The 16,043-nt window shown below is 44.8% G+C and overlaps 1 protein-coding gene across 10 annotated transcripts in view; it reads right to left on the bottom strand.

Annotated features, from left to right (window-relative positions):
• Positions 1-16,043, bottom strand: part of DNM3 (dynamin 3) — a 345,189-nt gene that overhangs the window by 281,591 nt on the left and 47,555 nt on the right. The window contains exon 1 of one of the 10 annotated variants that reach the window (XM_065554698.1): positions 13,775-14,022. The exons of the other annotated variants lie outside the window; for them this stretch is intronic. Within the exon in view, the coding sequence (XP_065410770.1) occupies positions 13,775-13,829 (55 nt within the window). The 5' untranslated portion in view covers positions 13,830-14,022. Of the gene's footprint in view, positions 1-13,774; positions 14,023-16,043 lie in introns of those variants that run through there. 10 annotated transcript variants of the gene reach the window in all.

The following is a 16,043-nucleotide window of genomic DNA, read 5'->3' as shown; positions in this document are numbered from 1 at the left end:
GCCCCCTCAGGTCGCCCCAAATACCATCGGTCCTTGTATGCCACCCCACAGCCCATTACAAAAGAAGACAGGTTTGGTATAATCCTCCTCCTATCCTATGGGGTGGGACAGCTGACTCAATTTTATCGTAGGCTCTCTGCGTTTCTCACCAAGTTTGCCAACAAGACCTTGGCCATAAAAAAAAGCCTCAACTCAGAGCTTTTACCAGCTCCGGTTGCTGTCCCTGCAAAACAGACAGGCCCTAAATTATGTTTTAGCCTCCCAGGGCGGGGTGTGTGCCCTTATTAGAAGTAAATGTTGTACTTATGTCCCAAAAAACTCACAGGACATTAACAAGCACGTCCTGTCAGCCGAACAGGCTTTCGAGCAGTGGAAGGCCCAGGAAAGAGAACCCACGGTTTTCGATTCCCTTTGGAATTGGTTGCCCAACCTGGGAGGACTTGGGGGTGGCCTTGTGCGTCTCCTCCTCACAGGTGTGGTACTGTGCCTGGTCACTCTCCTCCTAATTGCTTGTGTTAAAATGCTCCTCCGTAAGCTTTGTGCCCCCTGTTCCCCAAAAATCCTGACATACCCTCTCATTGATAACCCCAGCTCCATGGCACTTGGTATCTTGTCCACAAAATATGAAAAAACTCAGCCAAAGGCTTGTTAAGTATTCTCAAAGGCAAGAGTTGTTGGTGTCACTAGGCATCACCCTAGGTAACTCGGGGGGTTGGAAGACCACGAGAGTCGATGAAGCCCCCCCGCACTAGGCCAAAGTGAACCAAAGCCCCTGGCATGTTAACCTTTACTAACCTCACAGGCCAGCAGCTGGGAAGTGGTAGTAATAAGGCCTGCATGCTTCTGGCTGAAAGGCAAGGTAACAGATCAAAGGGAAAAGGACAAAATAACGGTTCAAAGAAGAGTTACTAACAAGCTAGACTTATAGCCGCCAAGATGACTTAACTGCTTAAATGTAACTGCTGTAAAAGGAGGGATGGGGAAAGGGAGAAGGGGGGGGCAGTAGGAGAAAAAGGGGAAAAAAAGGAAAGTATAAAAAAAACTGCTTATGTTGGTATGCTTAATTTGAGACATGCTGGTCTCCTAGTGCCTATTCAGAGCTCTTGAATAAACTTTGTCTGCTTCTCCACCCTGGTGTGTTCATTGGCGCGAAACACACCAGGCAACGAACCCCGCCGTTGCCCCCTCGGGCCCTCTGTGCCAGCAACAGTCCCACAACAAGTTCCATTACACCCATATCTTAACTGGAGGAGCCTTTTCCATGGTTATTGCCTCCCCCGTAGCATCTCCTGAAGCACTGGGACCTTGCAAGACTCCCTTTCCTACTGCCTTGTTGGAACCACCTTTCCCCTCATAATAGGAGAGTGCACTATGCTGAACACTGGACCTCCTACAGCAGTGCTTGTACCTGCCTTGGGAATTAAAACATTTCCCATTATTAAAACGCAAAGCGCACATGGGATTTTACATCTGCATTTTGAAGCTGAGGTTTCAGCACTGGCAACCCACTGTCCGTGAATGCCAGCTTGGCGGGGCCATAAAGAATCACACTCCAGCCAAAGGTCCTATCTATTTTACCTCAGGGTAAATCAGGCTCTTCTGCCTAAATTCTCTGTCATACCTTACCCATGCCACCCCCACATATGTGGCATGAGCCCTCTCTATTAAGTCCTGCTACTTAAACAAGGAAATTCACCTCTTGGGGCTCCTGTCACAAATTGTACAGGCATAAATGCGAAAGGCTGTGCACCAGTTCTCAAGAGTTTGAGGCACCTTCAGTCTGCAGGGTTTGTCCTTCCTCATTTGTGCTTTTTGTCCCCTGCCTCAGCTTGCTCTTCCCCAAAGTCAATAAATCCAAACATTCTCCTTTCCAAATCTTTTCTTTAACCCCTTTAGTCAGATGATTCCTGAGTGGGCAATCTGATCCCGCATAAGCTGTCCTGTCTCCTGCCTGTGTTTCGTTAGGAATGCCACCTGACGACACATGGAGGACCCTCCCCCATCTTCCTTTGCATCCTGGAGGAGGACGACAACAACTGCTGCTGCAGCAAGTTGGTGAGTAACCTTTCCTCTGCTGGAATGGATCATAAATGGTTCCACAAGGCCCCTGTGCAGGGCTAAATCCCAGGCGCTGGGGAATGCTGACCAATCAGCATCCCTCTCCCCAGCTGTCCAACAAGTGCCAGAGACTCCCAGAAAGGAGCTACCTATTGTCCCTTGGCAAGCATCTTCCTCCCTTGCCGCTGGGGCTGTCCCCTTTTCACCGCCGGCCCCATCAGTTTCTCCACCCATTGATGCAGGTGGGTGGCATTTGTGCTAGAAGCTTCTAGAATGTGGGCTCAACCTATGCAGGGGTTTGAAGATTCCAAAAATGCAACACCATGTAATCGAAGTCCTAGCTAAACAGTTACATGCCAACTGGCAATTTTTATTATTTAGCAGAGGAGTTCTCAAATTGGGGGTCAGGACCCCTCAGTGGGTCGTGAGGTTATTACATGGGGGGGTTGCGAGCTGTCAACCTCCACCCCAAGCCTCACTTTGCCTCCAGCAGTTATAATGGCGTCAAATACATTAAAAAGTGTTTTTAATTTATAAAGGGAGATCACACTCAGAGGCTTGCTATGTGAAAGGGCTCACCAGTAAAAAAGTTTGAGAGCCCCTGATTTAGCACATAGAGGAATCCTTCAAGGCTAATGGCATCTTGTTATGAAAAGAGATATTTACAGGTAAGGTGTGTATGGGGCAGGGGAAGTGTCACTCTCATACTCACACAAAGAATTTATTTGGAGGAGACTTGCAAGTGGTGGGAAGAAAGAAAGGGAGAAAGAAGGCTTTGGATTTAAGAGATCACATCCACCATCTGAAGGCTGTATCCACAGAAACAGCAGGTGGAGTCAGTGGACTGAGGTCCAAATAGCAGCTCTGCAAGTTTCATAGGATGCTTTATTTCCCACTTCCTGTTATATGACCGTTGACCTAATCATCTGAGCCCCAATGCTGGATGGAGAGTTTTTGCCTGCCTTTATCTATCTGAGTCACAGTTACTCTCACTCACCTTGACACTGTAGTTTTAGATATTGTTGATAAATATCTGATTTTCTAACTGCTTGTGTCCTTGAAAGATAGATCTCTGTTTGCTCTTTTTATATCTAATGATTACAGTTTGCTATATATTTCAGATAAGATTTCTTTGGACATGAGGGATGTCAGATGTCTTAAAATCAGATGGAATGGCAATACTACTTGAGAAAGGAATTCCGAAGCTGTACAAAGGAGGTTATTTAATGGACAGTGCCTGCCTGAAGGGTCACTGAGCCACAGATGCAATCTTCCCAAGAAAAGTAAAAACAAAAAACCCAAGTAAATATTCAATAAAGGTTCAAAAGGGGGTTCCATTACACTCCTGATTTATGTTGCACAGAGCAGTACAATATTGCAAGGTGAATTTTGTAAAGAAGTGGTACTATGCTGTCCATTTCTGATGAGAACCAGAGGGATCTTTCTTCAGTAATTATCAGGTGTCACTGAAAATATGAAGCACTTCTTCCCTCCGCCCCCCGAGATAGCCAACTGATACACCATGCGGCAGCTCACTGGGCTAGCCTGCAACATATCTAAATATGCAGAGAGTCCATCATAATGATGAGGCATTTTATATATTTATCTTTCATGAAAGACAATTACACTGCAGCCTCACTGCTTTGCAAACTCCAGGCCTGATGCACTAGTTGATTAACTAGCAGAAAGCCCTAATTAAAACTGAACTCATTAGTTTAATTCTTAACTTTACATCCCTGTTATTATCAGGAAAAGTTATACAACAAAACACTTCCCCAGTTTCCTCAGCTCAAGTTACCCAAGAGGAAAAACAGCAATGAAAATACATTTTAATATTAAAAAGTTTTCATTTGGGCTCATTTTAAAAGGGTTTTATCTTCATTTGTTTTTAGATCAAAGGCAACAAATTCTGATTCAAGAAAATTAATGTTAGAACATTTTCAGAGCTCATGTTTTTTAATAGCTAACTGCTTGGGGAAAGAAACTAAAGGAAGCTCTGTCTTGCCATCAGCTGGCAATAAAAGATGGGTGTGTGTAGAGCAAGTTTTACTTCAAAAAACTTGAAATTAAATTACCTTTCCTTATTAATCTTAAAAAAAAATAGATCAGTTTGATGAGACTCAAAGCTTTTTACTCTGAAGATGTCCCTTGACAGTCTTCCATTTTGGAATTATTTGCATACATAACTATTACTGAAATAGGCAGGAGGTTTAAAACAAATATAAGGAAGTACTTCTTCACACAACACAGTTAACCTGTGGAACTCCTTGTCATGGGATATTGTAAAGGCCAAAAGTATAACTGGGGGTCAAAAAAGAATTATATAAGTTCATGAAGGATAGGTCCATCAATGTCTGATAGTCAAGATAATCGGTGATACCATCCCATACTGCCAGAAGCTGAGACTGAATGAACAAAATGGGTTTTCATACAGTCTAATGCAAATTTAGAAGAATGTAGGCTGTATCTACAAAATGGGGAATTGGGTCCTGGAAAGCAGTGACTCTGGAATGGATTTAGGATTTATAGTGGACAAGCAACTCAATACGAGTTTCCAGTGTGATACTTTGGCAAACAGGGCCTATGTGAGCCTTGGATATATAAACAGGCAAGTGGGGAGTAGGAAGGTGATTTTACTTCTGTATACAGCATTGGTAAGACCAATACTAGAATACTACATGGTCCATAATATGTTGTCCATATTTTAAAAAGGATGTTGAACAATTGGAGAGAGAGTGCAGAAAAGAGCCATAAAAGTTATTCAAGAGCTGGAGAAAATGCCTTACAGCAAGAGACTTAAGGAGCTCAATTGTTTGGTTTATCAAAAAGATGGAAGATGTCTTGCTTATGGTGTAAGTACCTTCACAGGAAAAAAATACCAGGTACTAAAGAGCTCTTCAAGGTAATGAAGAAAAGCGTAACAAGAGCCAATGGCTAGAAATGAAAGACAAATTTTGAACAGTGAAGATGATTAACCACTGGAACAAGCTACCAAGAGAAGTTGTGGTTTATGCATTATTGGAATCTTCAGATCAAGACTGGATGTCTCTCTGGAAGAGATGCGTTAGTTAAACTCAAGTTATTGGCCTCAATACTGGGATAACTGGGTGAAATTCTGTGGCCTGTGTCATATGGGTGTTGTCAAACTAAATTATCTAAAGATCACTTCTAACCTTAATATCTATGTATTTATGAATGAATGTGTTTTCACACTGGTGCAAACAAAGCACAGCAAACAGAGAAAACACAGTAAAGAATTTTTAGCTAAAATCCTTATAAAGAAAAACAAAAATATGCACTATATATCTATTTATGGTGGCATGTGAACTTGAATAGTGATTTGCCTTTTATTTAGCACTTTAAGTAACAGAACTGGAATGAACTAGAATATTGTGCACATAGCTTTTTAAATCACAAGAAAAAAAATAATGTAGTTTATAATTTTAAAGATGTGATCTATGGCAAATAACCAGTCATTGTTACTTTAGAATCTTGAATGGAAATGGGATTTGAGGATTTTCCTATTTGGGTAAAAGTTAATCTTTAAAACCGCATCTATTAAATTGGAAAAATGATTTTTTTTCCCAGCTAAAACATTTTAGCCTCCTAGGTTAAATAAGGATTATCTGCAGAACAAATGAGTTTAATAGAAGATCTATAGCAACCTGAAGCTTCGTGTGGGGTTTTGTTGTTTTTTGTTCTTGTATGCACAACAAACAGTATAGCCCCATGAAACCCATGTAATTAGGTAGGATTATCCCAATTTTACAAAAGAGGAAAATTAAGGCCTTGGCTACACTTAAGAATTACAATGCAGTAAAGCCACCCACAGCTTTGTAACTCACTCCCCGTCCACACTGGCAAGGCACATACAGCGCTGTATCTCCGCGGCTACAGCGCTGCTTGTACTCCACCTCCCCGAGAGGAATAAAGAGTATTGCGCTGCCGCTGCTGCACTGCGGTGCCAGTGTGGCCGCCCAATGCGCTCTGATTGGCCTCCAGAAGTATTCGGCAGTATCCCACAATGCCTGTTCTAGCCACTCTGCTCATCAGTTCGAACTGCCCTGGCTTCAGGTGACCAACCGTCAGACCCACCCTTTATATTCCCCGGGAATTTTAAAAATCCCCTTCCTGTTAGCACTGCACCCCTGGCTGAGCAATCAGTTAATCTTTCCAGGTGACCATGCCTCTACACGCCAAGCGAGCCCCAGCATGGAGCACTGGCGAGTTGCTGGACCTCAGTGTTTGGAGGGGGAGGAAGCTGTCCAGTCCCAGCTGCACTCCAGCCGTAGGAATTACGATATATTCAGGCAGATATCAAGGGCCATGATGGAAAGGGGCCATGACGAGGATGCACTGCAGTGCAGGCTTAAAGTGAAGGAGCTGCGGAATGCCTACCACAAAGCCCGCGAGGCAAACCGCCGCTCCGGTGCTGCCCCCACGACCTGCCGTTTCTACAAAGAGCTGGATGCGATACTTGGGGGTGACCCCACCTCCACTCCGAGCACCACCATGGACACTTCAGAGCGGGGGGAGGAGGAGGAGGAAAGCGGGAGTGAGGGTGCTGGGGCGGGGGGAGAACACCGGAATCCCTGGAGGCATGCAGCCAGGAGCTCTTCTCGAGCCAGGAGGAAGGTAGCCAGTCGCAGCGGCCGGTATTTGGCGCAGGACAAACAGAAGAGCAGGTTCCCAGTAAGTGGGTTTTTTGTTTTTTTGCGGGGAAGTTTTTTTTTCCGGTAAGGAATTTTTTTGGTGTGGGCTCTTTGGGAGAGGAGGGTTAGGGCTGCATGCATGCCTAGATGCCGAATAGTGCATTGATGTGGTCTATCACATCGCGGTAATCGGCCTTGGTAATCTCTTAGAAAGTTTCATCCAGAACGTGGGCAATGCGCTTGCGCAGGTTTATTGGAAGAGCCACCGTGGTCCTTGTCCCAGTCAGGCTAACGTGTCTGCGCCACTGTTCCGCGAGGGGCGAGGGGACCATTGCTGCACACAGGAAAGTTGCATATGGGCCAGGGCGAAAGCCGGATTGCAGTAGAAGACCCTCCCTTGCTTCCCAGGTCACCCTCAGCAGCGAGATATCTTCCAGGATAAACTCCTGTGGAAAATGTTGGGACAGCGTTCAGTGTAGGTGCCCCCTGCAGCTGTTGGCTCTCCCCAAGGCACAGAAACCCAGAGGACAGTACAGCCCTGAAACAATCAGTCCCCCTTACTCATCATTTTGGGGCTCTCGTGGGTTATGTGCGCTCTCTTTGGGACAGGAAAATTATGCTATTGTGTAGACTGTTTGCCCTCCTTAAGTGTGGGGGAATCATTACTCTGTCTGGTATAAACAATGCTGCCTCTGTTAAGTGTTGCATTTTGCATTTACAAACGCAACCTTGCGATCTCAGCCATCCGTGTTATCACCGGCTGAGAGACTGCAAAAACTCCGGAAGAGACCGCGAAAAAGCAAAGACGACATGCTGCACAAAGTGATGCATCAATCTCTTACAGAAAATCAAAAAGCGCAGAAGTGGAGAGAGAGCGAAAGCAGGATCCGCAAGGAAAATGCAGTGCACCGGAAGCAAAGCACGGATCGGCTGATAAGCATCATGGAGCGCCAAGCTGACTTTATCCAGGCGTTTGTAGCCATGCAGGCAGAGCACTACCGCGCCCGCCCCCCCCCCTGCAACCTTTGTCCTAAAACTCTTTCCCTTGTGCCCCCATGTCACCTCCAACCCACTTTCCTCAACATCTGGGTTCTTACCGCCACCAGCTGCCTCCAACACCTGTATCTTCACAATCAGCCCTGAGAACTACGACCCTTACCCTCTGCACTCAACCCCCATCGCCATGCAGTATAGCCATCCTGAAGTGCAGCACTCTTTGCACAGCACTCCCCACAGGACATACGCAAATCTATGATTGTACCGTTCCCCACCCCACCTCCTTGCCCTTTCTGATTCCCAGACAGTTGTGTTTCTTTCAATAAATGAATTTTCTTTTCAATAAATGGATTTTTTGGCTTTGAAAACATTCTTTATTATTGCATAAAGTAAAAGATACCTTAAAAGATACCTTAGCACAGGAAAGAAACAGGCACTGCAAATCAGCTTAGCAAACACAGATTCCTACTGACATTGTAACCACTGCACTTCACTTCCGTGCAGGGCACCAGACATTACTGCTGGTTTTCAGCCTCAAATTGCTCCCTCAAGGCATCCCTAATGCTTGCAGCCCCGTGCTGGGCCCTTCTAACAGCCCTGCTCTCTGGCTGTGCAAATTCAGCCTCCAGGTGTTGAACATTGGAGGTCCATGCCTGAGTGAAGCTTTCACCCTTCCCTTCACAAATATTATGGAGGGTACAGCACGCGGATATAACCCCCGGGGATGCTGTTTTCGGCCAAGTCCAGCTTCCCATACAGAGATCGCCAGCGGCCCTTTAAATGGCCAAAAGCACACTCCACAGTCATTCGGCACCGGCTCAGCCTGAACCGTTCCTTGCTGCTGTCAAGGCTCCCTGTGTAGGTTTCATGAGCCACGGCATTAACGGTAAGCGGGGTCTCCAATGATCACAATGGGCATTTCGACTTCCCCTACTGTGATATTCCGCTCTGGGAAAAAAGTCCCGGCCTGCAGCTTCCTGAACAGGCCAGTGTTCTGAAAGATGTGTGCATCATGCACCTTTCCGGGCCAGCCTGCGTTAATGTCAATGAAACACCCACGGTGATCCACAAGCGCCTGGAGAACCATAGAGAAATACCCCTTCCGATTAACGTACTCGGATGCTAGATGGGGTGGTGCCAGAATAGGAATATGCGTCCCATCTATCGCCGCTCCACAGTTAGGGAAACCCATTTGTGCAAAGCCATCCACAACGTCCTGCATGTTACCCGGAGTACGGTTCTTCTGAGCAGGATGCGATTAATGGCCCTGCAAACTTGCATCAACACAATTCCAACGGTCGACTTTCCCACTCCAAACTGGTTCGCAACCGATTAGTAGCTGTCTGGAGTTGCCAGCTTCCAAATTGCAATAGCCACCCGCTTCTCCACCGGCAGGGCAGCTCTCAATCTCATGTCCTTGCGCCGCAGGATGGGGGCGAGCTCCTCACACAGTCCCATGAAAGTGGCTTTTCTCATCCGAAAGTTTTGTAGCCACTGCTCGTCATCCCAGACTTGCATGACGATGTGATCCCACCACTCAGTGCTTGTTTCCCGAGCCCAAAAGCAGCGTTCCACGGTGCTGAGCATGTCCGTGAATGCCACAAGCAATTTTGTGTCGTACGCGTTACAGAACTTGCTATCATTGTCAGACTTCTCACTGTCACTTTGGATCTTAAGGAATAGCTCGACTGCCAAACATGACGTGCTGGCGAGACTCGTCAGCATACTCCTCAGCAGTTCGGGCTCCATTTCCCGCAGACCAAAACGGAACACAGATCGCGCTGCACAGAAACTGTTGAAAGATGGCACCAAATGTGGATGGAAACACAGGGATTGCTGGGATGCAAAGCGATGCATGACAGGGCGTTGGGACAGGACCCAGAATGCCCCCCCTCGCCTCCTTCCCACAACCCACGGTGCCAGAATGGGAAGAGGTGCTCTGTGGGATAGCTGCCCATAATGCACTGCTCCCAATGCCGCTGCAAGTGCCGCAAATGTGGCCATGACAGTGCGCTGGCAGCTGTCAGTGTGGACAGACTGCAGCACTTTCCCTACTCAGCTTTAGGTTTAACTCACAGCGCTGTACAGCTACAAGTGTAGCCATACCCTAAGGCAAAAATAAATAAAGTGATTTGCCTAAGATTTCCCAAAAAATCTGTGGCAGATCCAGGAAGAGAACCTAATTCTCATGATGCTTAGTCCTTTGCCTTAGCCACAGAACCATCCTGCCTCCCCGATGCATAATCAGCTGCAATATTTTAAAAATATTTATATACTTTCCATAAAAACAATATTTGATCTCATTCATTTCTTAGCCAGACCAGACACCTAGCAAGACTTCCAAGCTGCATATCTCATCATAGGTGCTGGAACTAGGGGGCTGAAGTAGTAATAACAATCAAAATACATGGTTTCCTCCTTCAGGACCCCCACTATAAAAATTCTTACAGCACCACTGTATCTCATGGAAAATTTTCAAAGTGGTCTTTTTTCTAAAAGTATATCATGTAGAAGGTCCTGTATTTCACTTCTCATCTTTACTACTTGGAATGTTTACATTCAAACACATTTGTTTCCTAGCCACTAGAAAGCTGCATGTACGTGACAGGACAAAAATCAAAAAGAAAACTAGCAGCTCACTAACCCTTCTTTCAGAAACTATAACTACAAAGAACAACACTTAAGGGGTTATCAGGCTCAAGGACACATAGTTCAGAGGTTCAAAGAAACCAGCAGAAGAACAAGAAACCAACTCTACATGTAAATGATGGGCCTAAAATGGGACTCCAGATATGTAGCTATGGGGTGGGGGGGGGAACAGCAGACCACTAAACCAAAAGGGTGCCCACATGATCTTAACCTGAGATCATGCTAAGTGTTGAGACTTAATTCCTAAGGATAGAGAAGAGAAGAGGCTCTTTAAGAGCACAAGCAAAGGAAAAAAGAGAATCTAGATCTCCTCCTGGAAGGAGACCAGGAATAGAAAAGTACATGAGACAGGCATTCTATGAGATCAAGGTCATCATATGAGGATTATGGTAGCTGCTGAAATACCAGGGCAGTTTGGCATTAAAAGCAGACAAAGTCAGGTTTAAGGAGAGTAACTCTCCACATCTGAACACCATAATCTAGAACAGTGGTCCTCAAGCTTCATTGCACCGTGACCCCCATCTGACAACAAAAATTACTACACGACTCCAGGAAGGAGGACCAAAGCCCAAACCCTCCCAAGCCCCACTGCCCTAGGCAGGGAGGCCAAAGCTGCCCCAGGGCTTCTGCCCCGGGTTGGGGGCATGTAACCTTAGTCCTCCTGCCCAGGGCTGAAGCCCTCAGGCTTCGGCTTCAGTCCTGGGCAGTGGGGCTTGGGCTTCTGTTTCAGCCCCGGGCGGCGGTGCTTGGGCTTTGGCTTTGGCCCTGGCCCCAGCACGTCTAACATCAGCCTTGGTGACCCCATTTTTGGGGTCCCGACCCACAGTTTGAGAATCCCTGCAAGAAGGGGGCTTCTTTCACCCAACAGACCAACTGCTAGGCAAACATATTTCCCTGCAAGATGGCTGACCTCCACAGCAAGGTTTCTCTTCACATAGAGAAACAGGGGTTTGGATTCATCCCACAGATACATATTCTGAGGGGTTAGGATAAGCCACCACCGCTGTATTGTCTGCCCTGAAGAAACATGAAGTTCTCGGTCTAACAGCTTCTGAAAGCTAAAAGCATCCTTCTCACAGCCCTGAGTTCTAACACATTTGTGTTTATTATATGCTCTAGAGAAGACCATTTCATAGGAACATTTTAGATCATTCAGCACCCTAAACTACCCAAAGACTGCCATCTGTGGTCATTATAAACCAACGTGTGTGGTCTAATAGATGCTTCTAAATAAGTATTGGAGCAGAGCATTGGCAAAAGCAATAGGAGACCAGGCCCTGGACAGCACACCATTTCTTGGACCAAAACACAAGGACCTGTCCTGTGAAAAAGACAATGCCTCATCTGTTTTGAGCTGACCAGAACCATAGAAGAATAGGCAGAAAGGACCAAATGCACAGGTGGTAAAGGAGGAACTGGAAAAGTTAGTAACCAACCCTACATACAAGACCATAAATACCCAAACAGGTGATGCTGAAGCATCTGGCATAGAAGACTTCCTCCTGACACTACAGAACCCAACAACAAGGTACACAGCAATGAAGGAAATTAAAACAATAGACCCAGTGCCAAGGCACTCAGCCCTGACACACCTGAAAGCTAAGCTCCCAAGGATCCCTGGCACAGAAAACATTCCTGATATTCAGGAACTGCCCAATGCCAGAGCTGTCCTGGCCCTGGGTCAGTCACAGTGTCAGATATTCTCATGGTTCCATTTGTACCTTGTCTTTCTAGGCTCTGAAGAGTCATCACTGCATCTGGGAGCAGAAGTCTCGAAGAGACAAAGGTTTCTGTAATGGACGAACAGGGGTAGCAACACATAACCACCAAGTTTCCGCTCAATGTATGTGGCAGTCAGAAAAAAACTGTCCCTGTACTTCAAGGAAACAAATAGGATGTACACACACCCCAATGGACATTTACCCAGAAACTTCTGAGCTTGTGCGCTGAAGTGCACACATCACCCAGTGTAGGGATCAGTTCAGGCAATGCTCAAAGAAGCCTGTAATAATGGTGGCCACCATAATACATAACAAAATAAGTCCATTCACCACTAAATATAAAGTCTCACTCACAGTACTATGAGGCCACCTGTATTTGTTCTCACTCACTAACAGCTTCCAAAGAGATAGGACACAAAAGCATTGTTCACCATGCATTCATAATGTAGTATTTTCATTAAGAATAATGGTAACCAAAGCTAAATAAAGAATAGGTTGTGCTGACCACAGAACAAAGGCTGTGCATGTCCATTTGGTACAACTTTTAAGCAACGTTTTTAAAGTGTCACATATTCCATCACTCTACTCGAAAAAGGCAAAGCACTTCACTTAAAACATGAGCTGTTGACTTGGCTTGAGAGTAATGTGTTTGACTTTATCTATAGTCTCTCAAAAGTCCATATGCTATACATGCAATGAATATTAAATCTCTCTCGTGGCCAGCACAGAGCATTTGATGAGTCTCCGGACATTTACAAGACTGTCGTTTTTTTGAGAAGCTGGCGTAGTATAGAATATATTTACAAATGCAGCCCACTTTGTTTGCAACTATAGTTCAAAACCAGCTGAGCAGCCCTGATACGAGTCTCATAAATCAGAACAATTCTAGCAGAACTTTCCTTTCAATTGTAAGATCACTCACGACATCCAGATTTTTACTTCTCCTGACAAAACACCCCCAGATATTGCTGACATCATCAGACTTGGTCAAGAGAAAATGCCAGCTGCTTAAGAGCTCTCATGTCACTCACAATGTTTAATGAAAGGCTTTTTCTTCATGCCTGAGGCTGTAAGAGAATACAGGATTTATATAGCTATGGGAGTACTAGGAGCATAAGATGTGATATACGAGCAATACTTAAACTAACCTCTGTTCCGACCATAAAATTATCAATCTGACTAAACAGCAAGACCACAATGGATCACTACACAATATCCAGGTAATTGCCAAGACTGCTTTTAAAAGAGGAAGCACAGAAAACCCCACTTAAAAGTAAGTCTTCCACCAGATATATCTCTTAATTAGTGAAGTATTTCATTTTAAATACCTAGCCCACTGCCTTTCAAACCGACACACAAGATCCATCCCTTCCCATACAAATGCCAGACCATTCTATACCAATGTCTCGGACACCCCTCAATGGCCAAATCCTCCTGTACCCTTCCACAACATGTCCCCAGTTGCCAAAGTTTGCAAGCAGCTCTAGTGTGCAACAACACCTGAGCTGCCAAACCCTCAACCTCTTTTGCCATCTGCCCCCAGTCCAATCTCATCCCTAGCCCTTAGCGCCATCTACCAACCCCTCAACACCTGAGAAGCCCCTCAACTTCACAAATCAAAATGAGTTGCTAATACCCTCTTATACTCACACATATAGTCTCCTTCCCCTTGACAATATTAAGAAAGGTGTTCCTCACCTGTGACCCAGCTGGCAAGGGGGTTACAAGAATATCCTGATACTAGTATGTTCATTCTGGTTCACCAAAGAATCTTGTGTGAGGTCTTAAATGAAAGCCAGGCTCACAATGGCACATTTGCATGCAGAGTCAGAGAGCTATGAAGTCAACAGGAAGAGCACACAATAAAGGAAGAGAATCTTATCTTGCAATAGGCTTGAAACATTGGCTGGATTATATAAATGGGGAACAAAGACATCCCACCATTCTGCACCTAGGAAGAAAACGGACAGCATGTTTACATTCATGAAAACAGAATCTCAACCAACCTGGGTTGAAAACACTGCAAAGGACTCGGGGGGTGGGGGGGTGGTAAGATAAACGTCTTTAGACAGAAGGTTAGCCTGTTAAATTAAGTTTAGCCTCTAGAAAGCATGTTATGATTTTGTTTTATATCTAGCCTGTTTCAGTTATCCTTACTCACTGTCTCTTGAATCTTTGACAATCAACTTATTGTGGTTTTCACTGTAAATATACCTCAGTGCTGTGTTATTAAGCTAGGTGATGATCCTGAGTTGAATCATACAAGCTGGAGTGTACACTATTCCCTTGGGGACAGCAGATGTGGTATTTCTCTGAGTGTTCAGTGGATAAGGGACTAGACACTACAGGGGATGCTTTGAAGGGGGTCAGGACTGGGATGCACCTATTGTTAACCTGCAAGACAAAGTAAGGGCTTGCAGACTGCTTGAGTGGCTAACAGACTGGTAGTGTAAGGGAACTAACACCCAGTTAAACACAAGCAAGCCTCTGAGGGGCTGCAGGGGGTAACAAGGGGACTCTCAGTCCTGGGTATCCCAAGAACCATGGCATCACCCCATTGTAGTTTTTTTTTTTTAAACTTATTCCACTTTAATAGAAAAGGAGCCAGGAAAGATCCTAGGACTACAGGTTGGAGAGTCTCTTCATAGTACTGGGGAAACTGTTGTACTAGTCTATCTTTAATTAGATTTCCCCAACAGTCAGGTAAGTATAAACTTGATAAAATCAAACCTGCACAGCTCCTGTCAGAGAAAATTGTGCTTCTCTAACCTGCTACAACTGTGGGTTCTTTATTTTTTAAATTGGGGCAATAGACAAAGGTGACCCAGGGGATCCAATTTACTTGAAGTTTCTTAAAAAAAAAAAAAAAAAAAAAACAAGCGAAAAAGGAGCAAAGTCTTATTATATAACAATGAAAAATTAATAAATAGGCCAGCATTTCCCAAAAGACAGGGGCATGCCCCCCCCCCCCCAGGGAATATGAAGGATTGGCCAGGGGGCACAGGTAGATCCCTCAATTTTTCTCTAGGGCATGCTGGGCTGGCCTCCACCCAAGCACCCTGCACACGGCCCGTTCCCTCCACCCCTTTTCAGATACTAGCTACTGTAGCTAGTTGTTCTATAGCACAAGTGGTAGAAGTCTGCTGCAGAGCTGAACATTCATGGCTCATACCTTGCTGAGGATCATGGTAGGGATGATACAGTTGCACAATTGTATTTGTTTACCTTTTTCCTTTCTGTAAAATGTGGATAATAAAATCACCCAATATCCCAATGGTGTTGTGCAGATAAACTCATTAACGTTTATAAAGCACATCACCGAGGAACTTAATAATTTTACACGCAGCACAGACTACACAATGAACAAGGAAGATAAAAAGAAATTTTGAATAATAATCCATTCACAGAATGAGGCAGGGATCCTGTGGAAAGGTAGTACTCTGATCAAGTAATTCAAGACTCTGTAATAATGCACTCACACAAGCGAACTAAATTAAGGTTGCACCAACAACTTTAATTCTGGCATTTCATAACTTCTGAGTGCTTGCCTTTGCCACCTGAATACTCTTTTAATGTAGTGTTTGTTTTTATTTACCATATTTTAGCAATTTAAGGCTTAAGTCAAGAGCAAGCTAGTGAAGATTACTGAACACATTATGTTTTGGCTATTAAAAACCAGTGGGATTATGAGAAGTTCCAGAAGGCTTTGAACACAGTGGGAGATTGGACAGCACAATGGCAGATGAAAGTCCATTTAGATAAGCATAAGTTAACTAATGCTGACAAATACGTTCAGTTTTGCATACACAATATTGTGTCCAAGATAGAGTATAATTTTTGGTCAGATAATTTTTTTGATTCAGGAACTTCTATTACTGCCAACTTTGCCCTTCTCCAGAAATTTCCACAACTCATGACATGGAAAAGTTACTGGAGGAAACAGGCTGTTTGCAACCACCACTGACTG

This window comes from Chrysemys picta, chromosome 8 (genome assembly GCF_011386835.1).
Source record: "Chrysemys picta bellii isolate R12L10 chromosome 8, ASM1138683v2, whole genome shotgun sequence".
Lineage (NCBI taxonomy): Eukaryota > Metazoa > Chordata > Testudines > Emydidae > Chrysemys > Chrysemys picta.
The sequence above is the reverse complement of the archived record's forward strand: the minus strand, read 5'-3'. Positions and strand labels throughout refer to the sequence as shown.